We start from the raw sequence: 27,630 nt of genomic DNA, 5'->3' as shown, positions 1-27,630 counted from the left end.
CGGATGGAGCTCAGGAGGCAGCAGCCCCGCGATCCAAGCTGTCCTTTAAATGTACATATAATAAGATTGAGTATTTCCCTCAGCCAGTAAACACCCTGGCACCGACGCTTGGCTTATCTTAACATCTAAAAATGCTCCAATAAATGATCATATGCTATAAATGGAATTTTGGCAGGGTCCGCCCCTATTGATTGTATAATTGCACCAAGGGTTGCACACTGACTGCCGTGCAGCAAGCAAGGTGTTTGTAACCCGCGATACATGGCGCACTTGTACCTCCACACTGGCTTATTGCGACTGGATTGTTATCGCAGTGCGAGGGGTTAGTGCTCCACACAGGCCGGGAAGTAACTGACCTTGGCGACTGCTTCTTTATCTGTCGCTGCCGAGTGGGCGTTCTGTGTGTCATTGGCAATGTGCTCCCAGCTGTGGCTCCTCACGGACAGGCACATCCAGGAGGATTACCCGCAGATGCGCATCCTGGAGGCGCTGAAGAAGCGCTGTGCAGATCAGAAGGTGGACTTCACTTTTGTCTTGATGGATCAGATTGCCCTTACTGTCACTGATGGCAAGCTGGGTAAGGAACTTGGGAGCATGGCATTTGTCGGTATATAAATCTCACTAGTTGTGCTTGAACTACACTTCTGCTGTCGGGGGATTCTGGGAAGTGTAGTTCTGCCACAGCTGTAAATAAAGCATGTGTACTAACCTGTGTGATAGGGTACTGTCTGGGTAAAAAAGAAACATCAGCGACAACAGGTGAATGCATTATATTTAGGTTGAATTCTGCTAATTTATTTTGCATTAGGTTTCCAAATCTTATTATTTTAACTCTTCTTTACACTCCAGAACATGACTGCTATTTAGCAACAAAAGGTAGGAGTCTAAAATATAAGAGAATACTATCAATAGTATGAGACAATGATAGATAGATGATTAATGATCTATAGATGCATAGAGAAACACACAGATAACATTGCAACCTGTTTTCAGTTATAAATGCTGCACACAGAGTAGCAATATTCTGCAGTTGCTAAAATCTTGATAAGAAAAGTTTGTGTGTGCAATTGTGGGCTTGTGTCCCGTTTCCTTGCTCTTCTTGTGTGGAAATTGCTGTTTTCACAAACCATGCTGCCCTTCTGGATATCCTTTAATGATGTATCAGAAGACAAATGAAGTTGACTGACAAATGTCAGTTCTTCAGTAAGTTTAGCCATCTGGGGTCCCTTGGCTTGGGCTGCAGGCAGTGCATTAGGCAGTGTCAAGTTTTTATTTCGTAAAAATGCATATTCTTATACTGCTAGGGCATATACAGTAGAGTACAGTACAGAGGAACATCTTCCTGCTAATGGTCCAGAGGGGAGGTCTCTGCAGTGTTGGAATAGGGCGGACATATAGCCATGCAGCCAGTGCAGCAGTACATTTGGTTGATATGTATTAAATTATGTTTTACAAAACATTATTTATTAAAGGAACAGTAACACCAAAAAATGAAAGAGCTTTAAAGTAATAAAAATATAATGCACTGTTGCCCTGCACTGGTAAAACTGGTGTGTTTGCTACAGTAACACTACTATAATTTATATAATAAGCTGCTGTGTAGCCATGGGGGCAGCCATTCAAGCTGGAAAAAAGGAGAAAAGGCACAGGTTACATAGCAGATAACAGAGAAAACACTATTGTATTCTACAGAACTTATCTGTTATCTGCTTTGTGCCTGTGCCTTTTCTCCTTTGAATGGCTGCCTCCATGGCTACATAGCAACTTATTTATATAAATTATAGTAGACTTTCTGAAGTAAACACACAACTTTTACCAGTGCAGGGCAGCAGCACATTATATTTTAGTTACTTTTATACACTTTCATTTTTTGGTGTTACTGTTCCTTTAAAGCGCCTGCAGCACCTGTGGTTCATGGTGGCAATGAAGGGGATGTAGGGCACTATTCCTACACAGGGGCAGAACAAACTGGCCCATTAAATATGTGTACTTTATGTAGTACTATTAATTTATGTAGTTTCCACAGAATTTTTCAGGCAGGTAAAGTAAGTTACTACCACTTTGTTTAATACAGAGGTTTCTTTAGATCTTTTGAGTTTACACTCCTACCCCCATAGCTCATGGCAAAATGACAACTGTTTAAAACATAGCTGTAATAGCCACCCAACTATAGTCTTGATGAGCCAGAACAGCAAACAATCATGTGCCCTTTAGGCTGAGGCACCTTGTCTTTGCTTTGAGTCTACCTAGGGTGGGGGTAGATACAGAATTTGGGAGCCTCTTGTCTAGGTTACACCAGAAGTCTTTTAGAGGCAAGTTGTCAGCTGCAATGTGCCAGCATCCTCATATGAACTAATCATCCTCTACCCAGTGTCCCTGCCAGCTCCATTGTGTTATAAGGATCTTTCACACAACACTATGAGGATATCATGCAGACGATCCATATTACAGTGTTCACGATCAAGGGGCATTTTTAGTAGAAGTGAAATACAGAGTGAAATACAGTACTACACAATATTTAAAGAAAACTCCAAACACCTATAGAAGTGAAGAAGTGAACCCCTAATGTCTGTGCTCATGTTCACTCAAGTGCCTTACCCCAGTTGGGTCACATTGTCATATTTTATGCAGCATCCCAGTGATTTAGCCCAGAGTAATATTTGCCTAAGAATTCACAATTTATATTCTGGTGCTCAAGTGTCTTTATAGATGTGGATTTTAATCCCATCAAAGCTCCATTCCATTCAGCCAGACTCAAAATGCAGTATAGCTGCACAGATGTCATAGGGAATGACCCACAATGCACTGGTAAAGTCATGAAGGGAATGCAGTTTCTGCACTTGGCAGAAATTATTGTGGCAGCAGATTGTTCCTGTGTCTATGGACAGTTACTATTATTATATTGGGCCTCACATACTTTTAACAGCCCACACCCACAATTTATACCACTCACCTAAAGTTGAGTACGCACTTGGCAAGCAAGAAATATAGCATAAGTGCATAACATATCTGTCAGTGTTGGGAAAAATTATTAGGCATGTGTATATTGGTAATTATATCTCCAGCAAATTATACAAAGGGTGATATGGCTATTGGCATCACCGTCATATCATTTAATGACAGTACTGGATCCTGCCGCTGCACCCCGAAAAATAATATACCGTAAATAGTAGTTGGTAATGGGCCTCTCCTGCCATGAGGCAAGGTTCTCACCTTGTCTCAGGTGGCAGTGGGCAGCCAGTTAACAGGGGCAGCAAAAAGCAATAACGCTCTCTGTAGTAACAATGGGGTTTCTCTTTGACCCACTCCAATGCCAAAGAGTTAAGTGGCATCGGGGGTGCTTTCTCAGGTAGCAGCAGCGCCAGCAATGGCACTGGTTAGTGCCACTCCCATATCCTCACTCCCACTTTCTCTTCAAAATACTACTCTCCTGAATTTTGAGTCTTTTGGTAATACTTTCCCATTTCTGTGCCCTCTGTACAATTATTTTCTGAATGAAGTGCAACACAAATGATGACTGTAATGTATCTAAAAACCTTGCCCCTCGTAACATACATTTTTCATAGAATAGCTAAGAATAATATGCATGTCTAAACCCACAATAAACCTTTTACAGCAGCAGTTAAGAGTGCACACTTTTCCCATTAGAGCATGTAGGAGGATAGGATTGCATGAGCGCCTGTAGTCCAATCCTCCCACACATGCTGTATTGGGAGAAGTGTGCACTCTTACTGGCTGCTGTGAAAAGTTTACTGTGCCAGGGTTTGATGCAGGAGACGTGTATTATCGCAGGCTATTCTGTGAAAAGATTTATGTTGCTCAGGGCAAGGTTAGGACAGGTTGCGGGGGGGGGGGGGGGAAGGGGGGCGTCTGCCCCTGCTAATCACCAGTGCATACCAGTAGAGATCTGCAAAAGGGGTATAAAAATTTGGGGGAGTGTTATATAGGGTGAGGACGATGATGTAGGGTGAGGACCATAATGGCACTGTAATGCAGTTGTCATTTGATAGGTCTCCTTAGGCCTGCAGTATGATCTGAACATAGACCCCTAGCAAGCAATCAAATCAGCCCAGTGTGTAATGTCCAAATTAAGCAAACAAACACATTTTTTTGTCTCAGGGTACGCCTGAACTGGCAATCTGGCAAATGCCAAGTTGCTGTTTGACAGTCACTATGTAGTGGGCAGGTGGGGCGCTGTTTGGGCCTCTGTATACTTGAAATGCTAAGGCCTTTTTTTGAATCCCAGTCCAGGCCTGTTTAGGGTAACTCAAGGTTCTGACATTAGAACAATCAATCATTTTGTCTTCCCACAGTATCAAAAGTGGCATAACTGGAGCTTTCCTGTTGGTATGCCTTCCTCGGTCTGCCAAAGCAGCATTTTTCCCATTGAGGTAGCTGTATCAGATAAGGCAAACTGCAGTAACACTCATGTCGCCTGGATCTTAGAGATACTGATAGAATCATGGTAATAATCAAGCAGACATAGTGAAAACATTTTTAATTAAAGGTTTTATGGCAGGGTTGTCCAGCTGGAGGCATAAGGGCTGGATGTGTCCCTGCAAAGGGATACAGTTGTAGCTTTTTTTGTAAAAGCAATGTAAAAAATGTATATATGACATTTATATTTGCAGAGATGTGTAGATCTATTAATTGGCTGTTGACAAGGGTAAGCTTGTTAGGTCTAGCTAAAACAGTAAGAGGACTGCTGGGTTAAAGAGAGCATGCTGAGGTCCTTCCGATGGAGATTAGCTGCCTGTTCAGGCTATAGCATGTTCCTAACACCATAGAGGAAACCATAGTATTTGCTGCAGTGAGTGCACAATTTAAACCTATAGCAGAGCTACAAATGACTGCTGCTAAGCAGGGCATTTAAAGCAAACTATAACCTAAAAAAAACAGTATGACTAGATATGCTGTATATTATACTGAACCTATTGTTATCCACAAAACTCTGAATTACGGGAGGGCCATCTCTTATATACTCAATTTTAATCAAATAATTAAAAATGTAAAAAATGTTTTCCATTTTTTTCTGTATTGATAAAACAGTACCTTGTACTTGGGCCCAACTAAGATATAGTTAATCCTTACTGGAGACAAAAATCATTGGGTTTATTTAATGTTAAATGATTTTTTTAGCAGACTTAAGGTATGGAAATTCAAAGTACGGAAAACCCCAGGTCCTAAGCATTGTAAATAACAGGTCCAATACCTGTACCAGTAAAGAGTTTTAGCAACCTTGCAACAGTAATGATTGATGCCTTCAAAGTTGTACCCACCGGCTCTCCATATTCTTATCCTGTTAGACCATCAACAGAGAGGTTACATGTGCCAATGAAGCTACAGGGTTGACTATTCTATTATCAGTTCTGATGCAGAATGCACTGGTTTCTGTGCTGCTATATTATATGAATCTGAATGAATTACTAATCCTTTTATTGCTCATGCATATATAACTACATATTTAGTTATATATACAATATATTGCGAGTTTGTCCCTAAGCCCACACAACTGACTGCAGCCAAGAGAATGTGCTGTGAATCAGCAGAAAAGATGACAGGCTGTGCTGGGGTAGTGAGGGAGCCTTCAGATAGAAGGGGCTCAGTAAGGCCCTGTGACTCAACTCACTTACCTCCACCTGCCACACTTACATCTAGTAATATAATTATTATATTTTGCATTTATATTATAATTTTTTTAAATAATTTAGTTTTTTGTTTAGCAGTTCTCCAGTTTGGAATATCAGCTGCTACCTGGTTGCTAGGGTCAAATTTACCTTAGCAGCCAGGCAGTGGTTTGATTGAGAGACTGAAATATGAATAGTAGAGGGCCTGAATAGAAGGATAAAAATTACAATAACAATAACATTGTAGCCTCACAGAGCAATAGTTTATGGGCTGCCAGACTTAGTGACCCCATTGCGAAGCTTGAAAGATTTAGAAAAGGAAGGCAATAATTCAAAAACTATAGACTATAAGACCATTATAAGACCATTTCAAAAGGTGTTCAGAATTGTCCATTGTATGACATAATAAAAGTTTATGATGTAACCCATGTGCCCTAGTGCAAATTTTGCAACTTCCACCACCCCCCAGTGGTTCGGGCAGGTTAAAAGATTTAGTCGGATTGGGGACCGCATCGGCTCGTTGAAGCTGTCCCCGGACCAACTGCGCCCATTGCCGCCATTATAATTTGATCGTTTGGCCCCAGGGCCAAACAAACAAATTAGCCTACATTTGCCCGATATTGCCCACCCGTAGCAATCGCCAAGCGAGCGGATCTTGTGTATGGCCACCTTTATAGTCTTAATCCTAGACCCACTCACATCCATTGACCCCTATGTATATTACTGAAGATTTGCCAGTTTTTATTGCGGTCTTATTTAACATTTATTTGGATGGAATTCATTCTTTGTATCCAGGTGTTCCCTTGATATTGGGCCCTGGTGCATTGATATCCACTGTCCCCCTTGTAGTTATGCCTCTGTGGTTGAATAAAGGAACTTTTACATTAACATTTAATTATAAAGCGCCAAAATATTCCGCAGCGCTGTACAATAAGTTTACATATAATGCATAGCTTACAACATTAACAAGATCAAAATGCCCATCGGTATCTTCCCCGAAGCTAGAACTGCCTCAGCCTACCATTAGCCTGTCTGATACCAACAACAGGCTCCTTGGCAGGTTTCAGGCGGTTCTCTGCCAGATGAAATATGCATCCTGTATGCCATGAGTCTGTTGCACTGGGAACCTTCTGTGTAACGAGCTTCCTATTGTCACTGTATGAAATTGTGCATGTTACTGGGGTTAAAATAACAAACCAGCGCTGCGCCTATGTCCCTTTCCTCTCCTTTGTTGTCAGAAGTGTCTTATCAGTTATATGCTCTGATTTGGAATGTTATTTAAATTTTTTATTGGAAGTAGAAAAATGCAGCATAACTAGAAGCTAGTCATTCACAGACTGGCCTGCCCCAAAATGCCTGCATCTTTCTATGAATTAACACTGAGTTAATAGGGCTCATTTATATCCGCCAGTGCAATGGGCAACTTGTTCTTTTCCCCACAGCGAGTAGCATATAAAACCACTTTCATTAAAGGTACTTGCATCTAAATACGAATCAGGCGTTGCAGTGCCTATTGATGCAGGAGAGGCCTGGAGCTGCTGCCACCTCCTGACCTGGTGGTAGCTCCAGTGTTTTCACAGCGTAAAATATCGCACGCTGCGTAATATGTTGTGCGCTGCGTAATATATTGCTTGAAAATATGTCGTCGCAAGATAAATAACGCCAAGAACATCGCTTCTTAATTATGACAAGTGTCCTTTTAGTGAATCGAGCGAAAAATAAGAAGTGATAAGATTTTTAACGCATGCTATAAATAGCACTCCTTATTTCGGACTTTAGTGAATCGGGCCCATTGTGTGTTGTGGTACTATACACAACGTTCATCAGGCATACTGGCCACTTGGTAACTGAAGAGGGTATTGACATAGTAGCCACAACAATGAATCTTGAGAAAGATGTGTGACACTTATGCTTACACATTTTTTGAGGGGCCAGGCATGTACTGCAACCCCTACCTGCACTCCCCCTCTCTAGTGTCCCCTGCTCTCTGCCCGCTCGCTCTTAGGTAGCTCTTAGGCACCCAGAGGAGGGACTTGTATACAGCTAGAGAGAAAGCATCCTTTATAGTTACACCTCTTCTAGTGGCTACCAGAGACCCAAAAGTGGCTGATGTGTTATTGTGCGGATGCATTGTATAAAAAAAAATCTACACTCCTTTACTGTTATCCTTCGTGATACAAGTGCACAAGGGGAATATGTATGTAACCCCATAAAATATTTTTGTAAACATATGGAAATTATAGTGCAAGAACAAGGTGGGTAGTCAGTTGGGAACACTGGGTGATTTTGCTGCATGGGCATGTGTCTGGAACTGAGTAGATGGAGGGCTTTGGCACAGGTGCAAGGATTGTGGAGTACAATTTGTTAGGGTGGCTACATATGCACAGATATTTTGTACATTTCAGACAGTTTCCATCCATACGGCACAAAAAGAAGTTGTAGACAGTACTGTGTTCATTGTAAAAGCTTCTTGAGACCTGCACACCAAGCAAGGTATTTGGCAGTGGTACAGAAGGAGATTTTGACTAAGGCCACTGTGTTTATTACTCAATAGTGGCTATGTAATATAAGGGCAAGTCTGTGGTTTTTGAATTTGCTCTGTGCGCCATTGCCCTAATGGACATATTTGTTCCATCCTGGACATCTCCTTGAAGCTACCAGAGTGTGTACAGGTGCTAGAGATAGCATAAGAATATTGGGTCCTGCAATAGTTTTACTGGTCTATCATATAAGGTGTACTTAATGCTGTACAAAAATACTTCTATTGATTACGTCGTTCTGCTTGCCCTGAGATCAATCTGCACACTTTTCAGGCAGCAGGCTACACTCCTAACATTCCTGATTATAACCCTACATTAGCTATTTTAGGAATGCATTTCCTATTCACTGGATCATATAGTCATATTGAAGCTTTCCTAAAGGTGTCAACAATGGGATAATGTATTCTTACTGCTTAGTCATTTTAAACGCTGAGTAAGTGAAATGCATTTGAGGGGCATGTAGGAGAGATAGGTTATCTGAACTCTCCTAGGATTTTAGACTATCCATTGTGGCCAATCTAAAAGGAAAGCAGTTTGTCATTCAGCATTTTCTTGTCTTGTGGAAATTCGAGACTTCAGAATTGTTAGGCTTCCTAGGGAAATAGGTATATACACAAGTTTTAAATGACTTTTAAATATTATGTTTCCAGGGGTGGCAAAGGTAATATAGCTAAACTTGTCTGATATGTACCTATATGGTTTGTTTATGACAAAAGCAGTTTAGTTAATAAATATATGTACACGTGTTCTATGCTTATCTGGGATATGAGAGGCATTAAAACAGGGGGTCCTAAAACTTTTTAAACAGGGGGCCAGTTCATGGTCCCTTAGACTGTTGGGGGGCTGGATTATAGTCCTCAAACTACGATTCCCCCCCCCTGCTCCCCAATTTGTTCTCAAACTACAGCCTGCTCCAGCTCCCTGCTGCGTTCCTCAAACAAAGGCCCGCTCCACACTGCGTCCTCCCGCTCCCTGCTGCGTCCTCATGTCAGCGCGATGAGGCAGACAGGTAGTAGCCAGGGGTGAGGACGCAGCATGGGCCAGGTAAATTACCTTTGGGGGCCCACGGGCCGTAGTTTGAGGATCCCTGCTTTAAACCAACTACTGGCTGGTCTGATTTTGACTGTGTCCATTATGATTTCAAGGAAAAAGGCCATATGTCAAAATCAGATAAAGATAGATGTTGGCTCTGTCTTCTGCACTTTACAGTAGTGTTGTACCCAAAAACTATATACCATAGGTCTAAGTAGCTGAGGTGTATTCTTTGCTAAAGTGTCATATCTTTATCTTATGTCTAGTTAAGGCCTGAGTTTCATTCAGCTTCTGCATGTTAATCCTTAAAAATTCATAGCAAGCTTTAGTATTAGTAATACTGTACTGTAGTGTATTGTACTGTACTTTTGTGCAGGGCTGAGCAGAGGACTGCTAAGAGTTTTAAAGATTTTAAGTTATTTGTAAAAGTATTTTTAGCCAAAAGAAGCATTTGTTTATCCCTTTCTGTTCTCTGGGTCTGACTCATAAAACAATGTAGCAAAAGTCAGGTGGTCTCCTGTAGGTCATTCAATGACTATTAATCAGCTGCCTTGTGAGAAGTCAGAGACAGGAATTTATAAAACATGAACAGAAAGATTATAATCTCAATAGCAAGTACATTTACAAATAAATTCAAAAGTATTGACATTTTAGAAATCAATATGTATTGAAATGTTGCTTAGAATGACATATTTTTTTCATTAGGCAATTCAGTTTTTGGTTGGAGGACTCCTTTAACACTATATAAATGATTATTTACTACCTTCCTTAAAAAGGTGATTAGTAATGTCTTCAATTATAATCTGTGCTTAGTGATGTAATTTCTGTCATATGACTCATTGAAACTTGTGTATTATAATAAATAATGTGCCCCCTGTAGTAAAATGTGAGGCTATTAAGAGTCACCCTGGAGTTCCATAACCTGGAGTTCCATAAAATGTCTAGGCCTATGGCCTCATGCCTTTATAGTGTCATGGAATTCCTCAGTGGCTTATAATATTCATATATTTTACAATAGGTGGTACATTATTCACTATATATTTGTTGGTCTTTGACATCAGAGTGATAAATATAACTTTTAACTGCATATTAAAAGACCCTAAGGAAAAGGTCTAATTTTTTTACACTTTTAGCAATCTGGCTCAGTTATCAAAGTTTTCTTGCACTTTTTCCACCCTGCCCATGGCTCAGATTTTTCAGGTACTTTGTGAGAAGTCACGAGAGTTTTTCAAGCTGCTGAAATATTTTACACCAAAAACACCTTTCACACGATTAATTAATGGGAAATCGCAAGAAACAAATAATAAATGCTGAAAAATCTGTATTTTTTTTCCCACTGGTGATAGAATTTTTTTCCTTCAGCCTTTAATGAATCTGCCCCTTGCTTGGCTGCCCAGTTCCCCACCCCCTAGAACCTACTGCACCCTATACATACAGCTATCTCCCAGTTATGTTTTTCCTGAATATTTAGATAATGTATAAACAGCTGCGCCTACTTATTGCATTCCAAGCCTGAAACACAGATTCCTAAGCACAGGGAGTATTATTTCTCCTGACATGTTGCCCTAGTTTAGAGCTTTCCTTCTGTCATAAATGATCTTGAATATATTGATTCAGCACATTAGATGTCACTGTGTGGAAGCTCGCAGTTTGCCCAGCAATGTATAAGTGCAGTGATTCTTTTCGTATTATTTATGCATATGTAGCTATTAGTATGTCAAAAAAATTAAGTGAAATACTGCTGTAATTATAGTTTGCTGCAGTTATGAAAGCCATTGAGTGTTTGTGCTGCCCAGCTTAATGCACTGTACTATATGTGACTGCTGGCATAGAGGTACCTAGCTGAGTGATGCTTTCTTGAATACAGGAAGGGATTATCTTTTTCAGAATTATACTCTATACCAGAGTTCCCAAACCTTTTTTTACCCGTGAGCCACATTCAAATGAAAAGGGGTTGGGAAGCAACACAAGCATGAAAATGTACCTGGGGGTCAGGGGCGGGCCAAGCTGACCAGGCACCCTAGGCAACCCGGTCGCCACATCGCCCCTGCACCAGACTAGGGGTAGGCAGGAGAGGCTCATGCCTGGCGCCCCCCCAATCGTTGTGCCCTAGGCAGCTGCCTCTTCTTGGAACAAGATGGCACACTACAAAACAGATCCTGAATAATGTTATGGAGTCATTATAATAGTGTATACAAAGGGCAGCTCCATATTCTATGTTTTTGCTTGATGTTATTTGTTTATTAATTTTAGGGTTTCATTTCCTGTACCTTTTGTTTTTAGGCTTGCAAATTAACCAGAAGACTGTGACTGCTTACCCTCAGGTGATACTGGTGCGGGTGCCAACGCCAACCGTGCAGTCCGATAGTGATATAACTGTACTAAGGCATCTTGAGAAACTGGGCTGTCGCCTGGTCAATCGTCCTCAAGCCATTTTAAACTGCATAAATAAGTTCTGGACATTTCAGGAATTAGCTGGTCATGACATACCTTTACCAGACACCTTCTCCTATGGTAAGTTTCCATCAAATTTTTTGGTTTAAGAACCCTGTATGTTGCAGGGATACTAGTACCAATGTGCCTCTGTAGGTATGTGTGTTGTAAAACAGCTTGACACATTTGCAGTGGAGTGGCTGTAGTATTTCCAGCCATGGCTAAGGAACTTGGACTGGGAAGTTACCAGATTTCCAAAGTGAAATCCGGGGACAGGAAGGGGCCTGCAGCTCACAAAGTGTGCCTTGCAAAATGTATTTATGCCATGCCCACTTTTTGCCTACTCACCCATTGCCGTACACCCGCTCAACATCACAGTCACATATTTTAATCACAATCCCCCACTCATTTTCCAGAAAACCGCATTATTAGTGTATTGACTGTGTATTGACTTTGTCCAACCTCCTTTCTGTGAGTAGATACAGATATGTGCAGGAATAGAAGGGCCTGTAAGGGAAGAAGCATTCTAATGGAACTATTTGCATTTATAGGCCCAGAAGGCCGTAGCATAACTAGAAATTACTGGGCTCTACAGGAAAATCTTTTTAGGCTCCCTCCTAAACCTTGGGGGCATTTTTAATAAACATATATTGAATCTGCTTAGTCAGGGCCATGCTGGGATCCCTCCCCATCTGCCAGGAGCTTATTTAGGGAAATGGCACAAGATGTAATTGCAAGCTCTTTGCCTCCCAGGTGATTTCCAACTCAGGCTGGAAATCAGGCTGCGCAGGCTATTGCCCCTTCATTGACCCAAATGGTAATTGCATTGGTGCCTTGGTTACCTGGAATTAAGCTACAAAAAAATGCCCCTCCCAAAAAATTGTTTTTAATATATTACAGTATAACTATCACTTTCATCTGATTAATTAAGAATTCTAGTGCTTCATTATACATTTTTCACAGGGACTACTTTTTATCAATTCCTCTTTCTTTGTCTGTTTAATTCAAGAAAGTGTTTTTATGGAAATTTATAGTATGCTTGTATTCAGCATCTCACTGCAGATAGAACTGTAGAGTATGCTTTTTTTTATTCTTGGCTTGGTATTAGTGCATTTGTAATTGGGCCAATGACCACATTACCGAGGTAACTGTTATTCAGTAGGCATAATTTTCTCATTAAACCTTCTCTCTTGGTAGGTGGCCACGACGAGTTTTCGAAAATGATAGATGCAGCAGAACCTTTAGGGTATCCTGTAGTTGTAAAAAATACCAGAGGACATCGAGGTAATTCATATTTTATTAAATATTCAAAATATTTTCTGGAAGGCATGGGACCTGGGTTTTTTTTAGATAAGAGATCTTTCAGTAATTTGGATCTCCGTACATTATTAAAATCATTTAATCTGTTATTGAATGTAGAGTTGCAGCGTTCAACAGAAAATTGTTTGTATGCATTGTCATGTACAATTGTCTACTTTTAATTTCTACAAAATAGACCTAGAATAGTTAGAACCATCCTCTGATACAAAGCCTGTCTTTTATTAATGAGATTGACTGCAGGGTTATAGCTATTGCAAATATAGGTCCTCATTTACTAAGGGGAGAATAGTGCTGGGGTAATGAGTAATAATCCAGTCCTTGATTTTTTATAACATAGTGAGTTAGGTTAAAAAAGACACATGTCCATGAAGCTCAATCTTTTATGCCTAAATAACCTTCCTAACTGCTAGTTGATCCAGAGGAAGGCAAAAAAACGCTTCTGAAGCCTCTCCAGTTTGCCACAGAGGGGAAAATTCTTTTCTGACTCCAAGATGGCAACTGGACCAGTCCCTGGATCAACTTGAATCAAGAGCTATCTCCCATAACCCTGTATTCCCTCACTTGCTAAAAAGCCATCCAACCCCTTCTTGAAGCTATATAATGTATCAGCCAGTACAACTGATTCAGGAAGAGAATTCCTTAAGAGCCTCTTCTCCATTGTAAAAAGCCCCAACTTGGCAAGCCTTTCCCCAAAACTTTCCATACCCTTTACCAACTTAGTTGCCCTTCTCTGGACCCTCTCTAACTCAATAATGTCCCGTTTGAGCACTGGAGACCAAAACTGAAAGGCATATTCTAAATGGGGTCTTACCAGCGCTCTGTAAAGGGGAAGAATAACCCCTTCCTCCCGTGAATCTATACCCCTTTTAATACAGCTCAAAACCTTGTTTGCCCTTGCAGCTGCTGCCTGGCATTGCTTGCTACAGCCAAGTTTATTATCTACAAGGACTCCAAGGTCCTTCTCCATTATGGATTTGCCTAGTGCAGTATTGTAGGGTATTGTATATTTTTACATCCCAGGTGTATGACCTTACATTTATCAACATTATGGGGCCTATTTACTAAGGTTTTCTGAGAAAAGTTCGAAAAAATTTTTATGCTTTGTTTTTTTTCTATATTTATGTATTTGTTTTTTGTCAGTATAGAATTGTTTCATTTTTTCTTTAAAAATTTGAAAATTCAAGAAACGAACAAAGTACACCAGGTCAGTGACAGTCTGTCCTTGACATATTTTCAAGGGGAAGTTAATCTCATCATTATTTTCTATTTCACACATTTTCAAGGGGAAGTTAATGCCAACTCTGTTTTCTATTTTACACATTTTCAAGGGGAAGTTAATGCCATCATTGTTTTTTATTTCACACATTTTCAAGGAGGGGTTAATCCAATCATTGTTTTCTGTTTCACACATTTTCAAGGGGAAATTAATCACCATTGTTCAATCATTGTTTTCAATTTCACCTAGTTTCAAGTGAAACTTAAACACATTATTGTTTTCCAAGAATGAGTGCTAAGATGGCCACTGGAGCACTTCCTGTTTGGGAAAATAAAGAGGATTCATAGAAATGAGCGGGCATTTAAATTTCATGAAGTTCTCAAATTTTTTTTTATTTTTTTGGCTCGAAGAAAATACCAAGTTGAATTCATATGAGTTTCAAGGCCAGAGAAATTCTAGTTTTAGTTATTCTGCCACTTAGCCACCCAGATTGCCAGTTACCCTCCCCATTGAGAACCTTACTCTAAATAGATAATGCATCATTAACAACCACCCTCTGCACCCGATCCTGCAGCCAGTTTCCTATTCAAGCACAAATTACTTCACTAAGCCCAACAGACTTTAGTAAGCAGAAATCAGTTTGTTTGTGGGACACTTTATCAAATGCTTTAACAAAATCCAAATAGATCACATCTACTGCATCCCCACTGTCAAGTTTCTTACTCACCTCATCTTAAAAAGTAATAATATTGGTCTGACATGACCTGTCCTTAATAAAGCCATGCTGATTACTGCTCATACTAATCTCCAGAACATAATTTTCAATGTGATCCCTTAACAAGCCTTTAAATAACTTGCCCACCACAGGCTGAGATCGCAATCCCTTTTTAAATATAGGAATTAAATTAGCTTTGCTCCAATACATAGGTACTGTGCCAGATGTAAGTGAGTGTGAGAGTTTCAGAAACAGAGGCCAGAGTGTGGCACCCTCAACTTTTCCTTAAGATGCAGCTTCTGTCCCATGACTTAAATGTTTTTCTCTTTTCCTATTAACTTTTTTAATTCCGAATTAAGCCATATAGGGTGGTTCTTAATGCTTCTGCATTTACTTGCTCTAAATAAATAACCCTCTAAATATATAACTTCTAAAAAACCTTCACCATAAAAGCTAACATGACTTCCCTAATGACATGGGGTTGACATCTTTGAACAAGGGGCTAAACTTAAGGGGCTTGCAGGATACCTGCCAGTGTAGCTGTTCCGCAATGTAGCCTCCCAGTGTAACTGCAACAATATCATAGAAGCATGTTAGCAGGGGGTATCCCTCTGATAGGGTGGCAAACTGCCTGTCACTGAATGTTTCAAATGAGGGCACATTATCTCTTTTTGGACTTGCCAGAAAGATTCATCCATTTATTGATCTAGATTTAATCTTCTGAAGATATCCCAAGAACCTTACGCTGGTAATCATTACTGACGTCAACTTGAAAAAATGGTCTTTTTTCAATTAAGAAGAGGTCTACTGACCTGGGTCCCCCTGTAAAAAAAATTCTTTCTGGGCCCTCAGGACTTTGCGCTTGATACACGTGGAATTGCCATTGGGGATGTTGGGTCCTCTTTGAAGAGGAGGCAGACCTGCAGGGTCAGCTTTCTCTATACTTACGCCTCTGGCAGCTTCCCTTTACCTTAAATTGGAAGGCCAGGAACCAGCAGTGTGTGGTTTACCAGTGGTTTGGCAGAGGAAGAAAAGTAGTTTTGTGTTTTACAGAAGCAATTAAGCAGCCATCCTGTTAACCATAGCAACCAATAAGCAATTAATCTTAGCTCCACAGCCTTTAACTTTTTCTTATATCATGAGGGTTTGTAAAATATACAGTATTGAGTACAGTATTGCCTTAAAGTGATAGTAACACTAAATAAAGTTACCTATTGGTCATGTTGATAGTTTTTGCTTTTTTTGTAAGTACTGGGAGTTCCTAAACCTGAATGTTTTGCCAACCTGACTGTCGGTTATAGCATCTAATGCTAATGGACTCCTGCTGCACAAATATGGCAGCCCCCTCATAGAGGAACATGGGGGATCAGACAGTTAATGTAAAAGCATTGGGCAAATACTTTATGGCAAAATTATACATAGCATGCAAAGACAAAAAGGTTTAATTTATGGTGTTGGTATATCTTTAAAGTGAGTGTCTATATGGTTCCCAGCTAATTATGCATTTAATTTTGATGTTTGGATGCAAACAGTGACGGTCACTTTGGTAGAAAAGCTTTGTTTCATTTCCTGTCAATCACAATGGACTACATAAGTCACTTTGACTGATTTTTTTCTGCCAACATTGCATAAGTTTAGGGGTTCCTAAAATAATTATGCTTTGGGACATTTGACTTAAGGTGTGGCTATAAGGGAGTCGAACACTTTCCCACCCACCTTATACACAGGTTAGACTAGCAGACCAACACCCACACAAACTCACTGCACCACCCTCAAACTTTAGGTGATAAGATGTGCCAAGGATTAATACCAAGCACTGTAGCAGAATAAGGGACAGTGAGGAGGGAGTGGGAATGAGAAGAGTGCAGTGTAGAATGGAAAGTGAAAGTAATTGCCTGCCCCTCTCTATGCCTCAGGCATAAAGGTGGGGAAAGTAATGTTTGGCAGCTGAAATTTTAAATAACTTTATTACGGGTATACATGTTTTTATTTTAAAAATGGCTTTTATGTTTAATCTGAAAATGAAATGGTTTATGGTATATATATAACTGCAGCCAAATAAACAGTGGGTGTATTGATACCTGATTTCCGTAATGTTCTCATTTATATAGGAAAGGCAGTGTTTCTTGCCAGAGATAAGCATTACCTGTTAGATATATCCCACTTGGTGCGCCATGATGCACCCTACCTTTTTCAGAAGTATGTAAAGGAGTCTCATGGGAAGGATGTCCGCGTGGTGATAGTTGGAGGACAAGTGGTCGGGTCGATGTTGCGCTGTTCCACGGATGGCAGGATGCAAAGCAACTGCAGCTTAGGTAACTATATTATTTGTTATGTGCAGGATCTAAATTGTCAGGAAAGAGGGTTATAACCATTTTTTAATACAGGACATGTAACTATGAGTGAGTGAGTGAATGCAAAAAAAAAAGATGTAGGTCTCAAAGAATTGGTAGTGATTTTCCTTGAAACATCTTCAAGAGGTGCAGAAACCTGTTCCATATAGAGTAATAAGCACCTCAATTATGCTCCCTAGTAACTGCTCTGAAAATCCCATTTGCTTTCAAATGCTAACGTGACTCTATGTTCTTGTTGTTACAGGTGGGGTTGGTGTCCCGTGCCCCCTCAGTGAACCAGGGAAACTGCTAGCTATGCAAGTATCCACCATTCTGGGTATGGACATATGTGGCATTGACCTCCTTTTACAGGATAATGGATCCTTTGTGGTTTGTGAGGCAAATGCGAATGTTGGCTTTACCGAATTTGACCAAGCGTGTAAATTAGATCTTGGTGACATTATTGCAGAGTATGCCTTGTCTCTCCTCCCTTGTAGAAGATCAGAAGAGAAGGCTGTGCTGCCTGCCGAACCCAGCTCCCAGGAAACTGAAGCAACAACATCAAATGGGTCTGCTGGTGCTCACCCTGCAAGTGTTGGTAGCACTAATGATGTATCACGTTGCAGTGAGAGTGCTGCCGATGTTGAAGAAATCAGGGATTCTCTTAATTTGCCAAAGCCATGCTCCCCGGTATTAGCAGATAGTGTCCATGACATCCATAAGTAATCTACCTCTCCATTGCCTATGTAAGTGAATGCAATTCTAAATCGTACTGGCACCCAGTTCTAAACACGGATTATTGTAGTATGTTATGAGCCTATCTAGTACTAAAATATTGTTAAAATGCTGCTTACTCGTATGTCATTAGTAAAAACGTTACTTATGGGATACAGTTTATTTTACATTGCACCTAGCTGCAGAATACAAATGAGCATGTAAAGGCCTCTTGTAGGCTGATAGCTGTTACTGGAAAAACGTGAAATTTTCTTTGGCCAAATTATGATATCAGTTTATGTGTGATCCTGTAGTATTGGGCTTCGGCGCGGTTTAGCCCAAGGATTAAAGTAAAAAGTAGATTTCAGAAAGGGGTGCCTTGTCTGTCAGTCACAATGCTGTGCACATTAGATGTAGGGCAGCTGTACTAAGCTCAGAGAAACATGCCTATTAATATATACAGTCAACTCACCTATGCCACTGATGGCTATATATATTCAAAATAGGCAAAAAACAGATGTGTTCTGCAATCTTAATTATTTTCAAGGCACCCTACCATAGGATCAGATGTATTTGGGCATATGTTACAAACATGCAGCCTATAATGCCAGCAAATGCCCCACTTTAAAACAATATCATCCAGCAGGGTTCAGATACATCTTTATTGGAGACCTGTGAAATGTTACTTTAACGTGATGTTATAGCAGATGCCATTTGACATAAGATAGGTGCCCACATGTTGTGAGTTAAACCTTTAGGATCATGTAAGTCCAGGTGATATCTGCTCATTTGACATCAACATGTTCCTATGTTCCTCAGTTATCAGTTTTTATCAGTTGTTTTAACATATGAATGTCAGCATTACAGCACTAATTTGCTTTGTTTTTTTTGTTTATTTTATTCATCATGCCTCATAGAAATGATTGATTAAAAAAGCCATAAGTTGCACTGGGGATCCTGTGGGCAAGCAATGCTGGTTATAACATGCACTTGCCAAGGTGTGTTCAGGCAATCATATGGGGCCCAGTGATATCTGAAGAAAGCACTGCAGTGCCCAGCAGCAATTTTTTACCCTGCATGCATGGTTGTGAATCGTGCACAAACAGCCAAAGATTTTACCTACCATGTAAGGGGCAGCACATGGATGGCCCACGAACATAGGTTTACATGCCACTTGTGTGCTGCAAAGAGGCTGTACCTATGGGTGCAACAAGCTAAGGGTCCCCTGTATTTATTGCCTATATAGGTCATGCGTTAAGTACAGTGTCCCAGCATTCTGCACAATGCGCTTAATGCCCTAAATTGGCTCTTTAACTGGCACACCTACCAGTAAGGGATCTCTCTTACATAATATAGTTAAGAGGGTAAAATACCCTATTTATATGTAGGGACTCTATTTGGTTAAATTTATCTAAATTATGATGGCACATTTGTTACCTATATAATGTGTGCAGATTTTCTGCAAAACAGAGAATGCCTCAACCAAGTTAAGCAATATTGCATATCTAACTATATAAATATAGACACACTAGCAGAGCAGGACAGTGGTTCTGTGGGTAGCACTGCTGCCTTGCTGTGCTGAGTTTGATTCCATTCAGGGCACTGTCTGCAAAGAGTTTCTATGTTCTCATGTCTGTTTCCTTCTGGGACTTCTTGTGGTTTCTTCCCAAAATCAAAAAACTACAGGAAGGTTTTTGGCTTCTGAAAAAACTGTCCCTAGTGTGTGTGAATGTGATAGGGGCCTTAGATTGTAAGCTCCACTGAGGCAGGGAGAGAGATGAATAATGTACCATCTCTGTGCAGAAATGTGTTGGCCAGGAAATAAAACGTATATAAAAGTGTAGCTGTGCCTACCCTTCAGTACCTATGTGCATAAAGGCAACCATGTTGGTGGTTAAATGCAATTTCCCCTGATGACTCAATTAGGACTGCAGGCATTGGGGATTATCTGGCTACAAAGTGGATATGGAGGCCTCAAAAAAAATGAGGTACATGATGATATCAGTGCCCTCTCTATTGATCTAGGAAACTGTCATATTTAAAAGTACTTATTTAATGATTTTATTTCTATTTACTTAATGGTATTGTGCCCATACATTTCCACAACACTTTACAGAGATTATATATTAGTGTCTGTCCTACTTGAGTTTACATTCCAAGGTCCCTATGACATTAACACATAGTAGGGGCATTTTTTTCAGGAGCCAATTAACCTTCCTGTATTTAATGATTTTATTTCTATTTACTTCGTGGTATTGTGCCCATACATTTCCACAACACTTTACAGAGATTATATATTAGTGTCTGTCCTACTTGAGTTTACATTCCAAGGTCCCTATGACATTAACACATGGTAGGGGCATTTTTTTTCAGGAGCCAATTAACCTTCCTGTATTTTTTAGGATGTAGGAGGAAACCCATGTAGACATGTGGAAAACATACAAACAGCCCTGGCTGGAGTCAAATAGTGCAAGGGAGCAGTACTATCCACAGAGCCACTGTGCTGCTCAAGTACTTTAGTTTTCCTGTTTTTTCAAAGCATTTTCAGATTTATCATTTCCAGTTAACCCCCTCTATAATAAATAATTAAAAGTTAATAAATAATAACTTTATATGTAGAGAAACTTCATGAAAGTTCTGTTTTTCCAACATACGATACCATGTATTTATATTTTGTAACATTATGATGGCAGTCAGAATCTCTTTACAATGTATAATTCCGAGTACAAATGCTACCATAGTAAGGTGTAGTCTGTTTCAAAAGAACTATGCAAAAGAATTTTCAGCAATAGTCCTGACTGATTTGGTGCACTTGCCTGTGTGAACAAATATATTTAGAATCAAAACAAGTTAGCATTTTGAATCAGATGCATGAAAAAGAATGTGACAATTAATAGAAGTCTTTAATGTATAAAAACAACAGAGACAGATTTACCAAAGGAAGCACTAAAGTTTCCATAGGCAGTATTTCTTCCTTAGTTATATTGGAAGTTTTTGTAATTACTGCCTTGGTCTTGTAGTGCATTGGCTGTTGATATTAAGGCGTTTATCCAACTGATCTGTTATAACATTATGTCATTTCAAATGTGTATGTTTTGTAATATGCAGAATGTTCTTGTAATGTCACTTCATGAGGGGTTTAACTGCATTAATATTATGTAGTGTTAGCATAAATGTGTTTATGTTATAATGGGAAAAATAATAAAAAGGTGCTTAGTATATATTGGCCTGTACCATATTTAAGGGTGCATTGTGTTTCTAGAAGATATAATGAAAAATGGATATGGTATTCAGATTAAATGTCTGCAGACCTGACATTTCAGATTTATCACGTTCATTTGGCTTTGAATAAAACTGATCAAAATCAAAACTTGTGGTTGTAAAGGAACTTGCTCGACAGAATTATACATCTGTGATCTAGGTTCTCGCTAAGCACACCCAATTGCATAGGTCATATTTATTATAGTGTGTAAGCCAATATCACCAGTGTTGTTGTACATGGCAATTAGATTTGAATTGTCCATATCAAAATAGTATCCCAAACTCAATACAAAGCCTTTACTTTAAAAATTACATTTAAAGTAAAGATCCCAGAATATCCATATTACAGACCCCACAGAGTGCTTTAGGCGGCACGCTGTGGGGTCCTTATGTTTTTAGTCTAGAAATGCACGAACAATACCAAATATGTATAGGTTACACAATCTCTCTTACAACAAAACTCCTGACCATGTAATTGGCCTACAGGGCTTCTGGCAATGTTGCTCAGAGAATGTCATCCAACAATTCCACTATGAGTTTTTATGGAATAATCATGCTTTTCATGAATCACATCTCCCCAGTCATTTTCAAGAAACTGCACTGTACTGTACATGGCAGGAACTGAGAAGCCTATGCTGTTTTCAAAGATTTGGGTATAAGGAAGCAAAAGTTGTCAATGTGGCACACTTGCTAACAGGGAGGGGCGGGTTGGGGCTGCATATGTCGGATGGGGAAATTGTGAGAGGGGGCCCTTCAAGTAGCAGCCCCGGTGGGCCACTAGTGACCCAGTCCGACACTTTTTGCAGGGGTCCCAGAGCGTTCTTGGTATGCCACTGGTAATTCTGTAATAATTCAGCATTTGCAATATTTTAAGGTGCAGTATAAGCCTTGAAAAGAGGTACATCAGGTGCATGTAGACATACACTACAATTTTTTACCTTTAATAACATGGCAGACCAAGATTTTTGGAGCTGATATTGGCCATACACCATACAGAAGCAAACTGGGGTGCGGAGCACAATGGGGTGGGGAGTATGATGGTATAGTACAGTAAAATACTTTTCTGGGGCTTAATCAATTTAGCCCAAAAACTCTCTGTGTTACTGTAAGTTATGGTTCATTAATCAACAACTCTGACCAGCCAAGACATTATTTTAATGATGCCCATACCAACTGTGATTAGCACCTATTTCTAGAGAAATATACAATAAGTGATACTTTGTATTGGCTAATTTAGCAGATTACAAAAAGGAAACATTCAGGGACTGCTTTGGTATCTTGTTTATGCCTAAGAAACCTAATCAATTCTGAACACTTGCATTTAGTAATCTTCTTAGTTAGCCAATTTAAGTTATCACTTGCTCTACATTTTTCTGTTCATGGTACAACGCTCTGCTACTATAGCTATGTCTAGCATTAAACTGTCTGCTTTAACAGGGATACATTCTGCAAAAGATCTTGCAAGAAAAGTGCAGCAGATATTCAGAATGCAAATGTGTGGTGTTTCAAGATCTTTGCCTTTAAAGCTTTGCTCTGTAAAGTGGTGTTTCATTGGTGAAATAAAACTGAGCTCAACACCTTTAAAGATAGATATAGATTATTTGATTTACATACTGGATCTTTACATATTTTTATTTCAAATGTACTAATGAGGGATCTGTGTTATTTTTCTCATTCCAGACCAACTTTTCTAACATACATTTGTTAAAAAAAGTCTCTCCTCTATGTGGAATTGTACAGAGCAATTTCGTTGAGTTGATGCATTAAGCTTGATCTCAAATGGCAAAGTCTGCTGCTTTGTCGCTAGAAAGGCATGAAGCATGAATCACATAACCAAGAATAGTTTTCCCACTAGTATAACATTTAACAAGCAATATTATTCCAACAACAACATTGTGTTGACTTTTCACCAAATAAAATAAGCCTTTGTGGTACTTGCTTGGTAAGCAGAATCAAGATCAGTGATTAACCAGGGATCCCCTGTACTGGTCCCTTTCCCCAGCAACAGCAACAAAGAAATCCCCAGGGCAGCTCTACTCTCTGTACTGATCCTCAAAATGCAGAATTGTGCAGTGGGGTTAGTGACCACCATGACTTGCTACTTGACTTCTGGTCCTTTGCTCCCTGATAGTGATTGCGATCTTAAAGAAATAAATTAATTTTTTCAGGCCCACATGCTTCTTGTTAAGGAGGATCAGAGATCAAGTGGCCAGTTATGGTGGCCACCAACTCCACTGTGCATCCCTTTTCAGGATTGGTATGAGGAGCAGGACTATCCAAGATTTTGTTTTGCTGGTGTTGAGGAGAGAGAGGGGGGTGCTCAGTATTAGGGGCCCCCTGGTTAAACTTTGACTTTTGTTCCACTTTCATCTCCTTGCCCCAGTTTTTTATACAGTGAGTCCCATACCAAACATAAGGATAAATACTATGTGGCTGATTTATAAGAACTAAGCTGGGTAATATTATCACATTTACTATCAATTTTACAATTTATTTCCTGCAGAAAGAATACCTATATCAAAGTCTTTAGGCTTATTAAAAGTGCCAGTTTGTCAGAATTTAATTGGCTGCTTTAAAGGAGATGTCAACCCTAATTTTAATTTCACTTCTAATGGATAGGGCGCCTTACCCCCACTTAAACGGCATAAGTGCTGCTCCCTCAATCTCCTCTTTTCTGCTCTGTTTTGCGTGTCACCCGGCGGCCATTTTGCCAGGTGACATCATTGAGAGTGCGCCTGACCTCTTCAAGGATTTTTTTTTCTAGCTTCTGCTTTTTTAAACAAAGCTGTACAGACAGCTTTTTCCTTAAAATTAAACTGTTAAGGCATTAAATAACAATAAAATTAAACAGGAATGAAGTGTACATTGCTTAAGCATTTCAGCAAACACTGTTTAAAGGAAAAGTAACACTAAAATTTTTTAAGTGAAAAAGCTATTCTACCCTGCACCAATAACTGCCCTATCCTGCAAACCCCATAGTATTTTGAATGCTTTAAAAGAAAATACCTGTTAAAACTTGGCTTCCTGTCAATTGAACTAAGGAGATATGGCGAAGGAAGGAGCTGCATCCACTATGCGACGATCGATTGATCGAGTCTAGCCTGACTCCTTCCTATACAGTAGGAAAGCTAGACCCGATCAATCGATCGTCGCATAGTGATTGCTGCTCCTTCCTTCGCCTTCGCTTGTGTTGCTCTTCAAGTCTTTTTACATTTAACTGTGGCTCACAAGCATAAAAGGTTGGTGACCCCTGCCTTGGACATATAGGTGGGCAGAGAATTACTTTCACTTTACATTGAGCAGTCCCTCCCTCCTCCCCATTTCATTGTGTAGACAGTAAATGGGCATGTGAATCTGGTCCCCCATTTTGTCATATAAACAAAATTTTGGCATGATACAAACCTTGCCTTAATAATTGTCCACAAAATGGCACCTGCCTGCTTCTTGTAATTGTGAATTCATTTTAAATAATTTATATAGCGTATGTAAAGTTTATTTTGTTTGACAAACAAAAAACAAAACAATTTGTAATTATTTCCTAGGGTAACAGGTCCCCTTTAATGTCTGTATAAGGGAACTAAAGCCCTATTCTGAAACTGATTTATTTCTTATTGTATATGACACTGTTTTGGAACTGAATGATGACTGGACAAAACCAATGTATTAACAATAGTTAATGTAAAGCATTATGTTACATTAGAGCATTGTGTGTTTTGTATGTGTTATATGGCATGAACATCTTGCATAGTGATTAAACTATAGCTGAGTTAAAATGTCAGTCATCAATTTGTGCTGCTTCCTTGAATGCCAAAGCACGTCACCAAATGCAATCACGTGTGTAAATAATATTACATAAGGCTAATGCCAGACGTGGCGTATATTTTTGGAAAGCCAGAAATCACTTGCTGAAAATAGCGCCATACGCTCCTACCTGTGCCTGCACCCGAACAAATGAACATGCTTGGGTGCAGGCACATGTAGCCGATATCCGCCAAAAAATGTGAGACTTCATATCTTCGGCGGATATCGGCTACATGTGCCTGCACCTGAGCGTATTTCATTTATTCGGGTGCAGATAGGAGGTGTGTGGCGCTATTTTCGGCTTTCCAAAAATATGCTCCAATTGCCACGTCTGACATTAGCCTAAGGCAAAACGGAAACACAAAAAATATTATGTCACACATTTATCCTACTGGCCTGTAATGTATTAGATTCAACCTTCTTTTATGGAAGACGAATGTGTTACCTTCAGGCCACCAAATGGCTTTTTTATTTAAACTTAAAGGGAAATGGGGATAAATTACTGTTTTGGGCATAAACTGTATAAAACTTACTTTCTAAATAAACTTGCTGGTACAAGGCACTTTGGTTTCTTCTTGGATTTGTGGTTATATTAAGTTAGAGGGACAGTAACAGATCTAAAATTTCAGTTGTTAAACGCAGGTGATTTGTGGTGCTCATGTGAGATTTTAAAGAGCTCATTCTAATGCTTGCCTCGTTTTCAGTGTTTTCCTTCTTTGGTTATCATTTTACAGAAAAAAACATTCTGCTTGCCCATTATCTCATTCTAAGATCAATGGTATTAATATCATGTTGGTCCTCCCTTTGCAGCTATAACAGTGTTATTTCTCCTTTATAGTCTTCTTTCACTAGATGAGCACTGGTCAGGCCAGTGGTAATGGGCTTTGCTTCAACTGTAATGCATAGTGTTGGATCATCAGGCCTGGGTTTAGTCAACATTCCAATTCATCCTGCAGGCATTTAGTTTGGGTTGAGGTCAAGGTTTTGTGGAGACCAGACATGTTCCTAAACTTCCATCTCTGCAAATAAAAGAACCTTCTCCAGACTACAAACTAGGAGGCATGGATTTTTCTACAATGTTAGTATATCCTGTAGCATTAAGGCTTACTTTCATCGGAACCAGGGGCCCTAGCCTAACCATAAAAAAATCCAAAGACTGTGAGTCCTCTTCCATCAGTCAGCAGTACCCATTCAGGGACATAGCGTCCTACAGGAATCCGTAAATCTGTCTGCAACATAGTGAAGCAGGATTCATCACTCCAGAATCCAATGGAATTCAAGCTTTACACTAATCCAGTCAACACTTGCCACTGCAATATTAGGCTTGTGAGAAGCTGCTCGTCCACACATAACTCATGCTCCTAATGAAAAGTTCTTGTGCTGACACTGCAGAGACTATCTGAAAATCAGAGAGTGCTTCAACTAAGGGCTGTCTGGATACTTTGCTTTTGCTGTCTGGATACAGTGTATTACATTGCCTGAACTGGCAGTAACTGCCTTAGGATTGACTCAAAAAATATACATTGTATTAATGAAAGACTTCAGTAAATAAAATTAACCAGGACAGCAAATATAGTTGGAACCATCATAAATACTGGACCACACAAACGAGCATCCACACAAACGAGCATACAATATAAAGTAAGATTGAATCCTAGCAGGCTGATAGAGTTTGTTGTAGTATGGACAATTATATTTGCCTCAAACCACTGATACAGGCTGACAGCTGTGGCACCATGGATTAATCCTCTTTCATAGTACTACTGTGGCACAGGGGAGTCATCTTGCAGAGGGAGGGTGATAGAGAGGGGCAGCTGCATGGTGTAAGTACATTTTAATCTTGCTTCAAGGAATTGATAAAGTATACCTTTGCCATTGCAGGTTATTCCTGTCACAGGGAGGAGGCCTTTGTGGTCCCAGTGTTAGTAATCCTGCTACGAAGGCCTAATAAAGCATGGCAGCTGTGGTGCTGGTTGCACCATGGGGTCAAGAGGATTCATGGCACTAGAAAATAATCTTGACACGGGACTGGAGGAGAGGGGCAACTGTGACTTGGGTGAGTGTGGGGCATTAATCCTTCAGCAATCTGATAGAAAGGAGCAAATGTTAACATTTGTTAATCCTACTGAAGAGGATGAACAGAGCCACCTAAAAACAATGCTTAAGGTTTGTTAATTTGCCTGCAATGGGCTGATACACTGGATAAAATCAGAAATATATAAAGAAAATACAGAAGAATTTGATTTAACATAGGCCTAATTTATGCAAAAAAAAAATGTACTCATCTTCACACTGAACATAATAAAACTGTTATTTTTCAGACCAGTAAACCTAGGTCTGGTGCATTTGATTTTTAAGTTGTTTAGCTAATAAAAAGGGGCATCTATGACACTTGTTATTAGTCCATCTGAGATAGGCCAGCACAGTGGGACACTTTTGACAGATCCTTCTGCAAGGTGATGACAAACGCAGAGGAACTGTAGATTCATCCAGATGCTGAATTACACAAAATCTCATTCACAGATATACTATTAATTATAGATATACAATACAGACAGGGCACTGGCCTGTTCTCTCTTACTCTATGTATTAGCAGCAGCCAGTGCAAGGGAATTTCCTGTTTCTGGATGGTGGGATA

At 39.7% G+C, this 27,630-nt stretch overlaps 1 protein-coding gene across 1 annotated transcript; it reads left to right on the top strand.

Moving 5' to 3' along the window:
* rimkla (ribosomal modification protein rimK-like family member A) lies at window positions 1–27,048 on the top strand (the record flags this gene model as incomplete). Its single annotated transcript, NM_001126982.1, is given in 7 exon segments — window positions 1–577; window positions 11,483–11,713; window positions 12,830–12,916; window positions 16,995–17,198; window positions 17,482–17,553; window positions 26,874–26,923; window positions 26,925–27,048. Coding segments are annotated over 7 exon segments (931 nt in total), but the record flags the coding sequence as incomplete, so codon positions are not given.
* Window positions 27,049–27,630: the final 582 nt, after the last annotated feature.

Source organism: Xenopus tropicalis, chromosome 7 (assembly GCF_000004195.4).
Source record: "Xenopus tropicalis strain Nigerian chromosome 7, UCB_Xtro_10.0, whole genome shotgun sequence".
NCBI classification, from domain to species: domain Eukaryota; kingdom Metazoa; phylum Chordata; class Amphibia; order Anura; family Pipidae; genus Xenopus; species Xenopus tropicalis.
The sequence above is the reverse complement of the archived record's forward strand: the minus strand, read 5'-3'. Positions and strand labels throughout refer to the sequence as shown.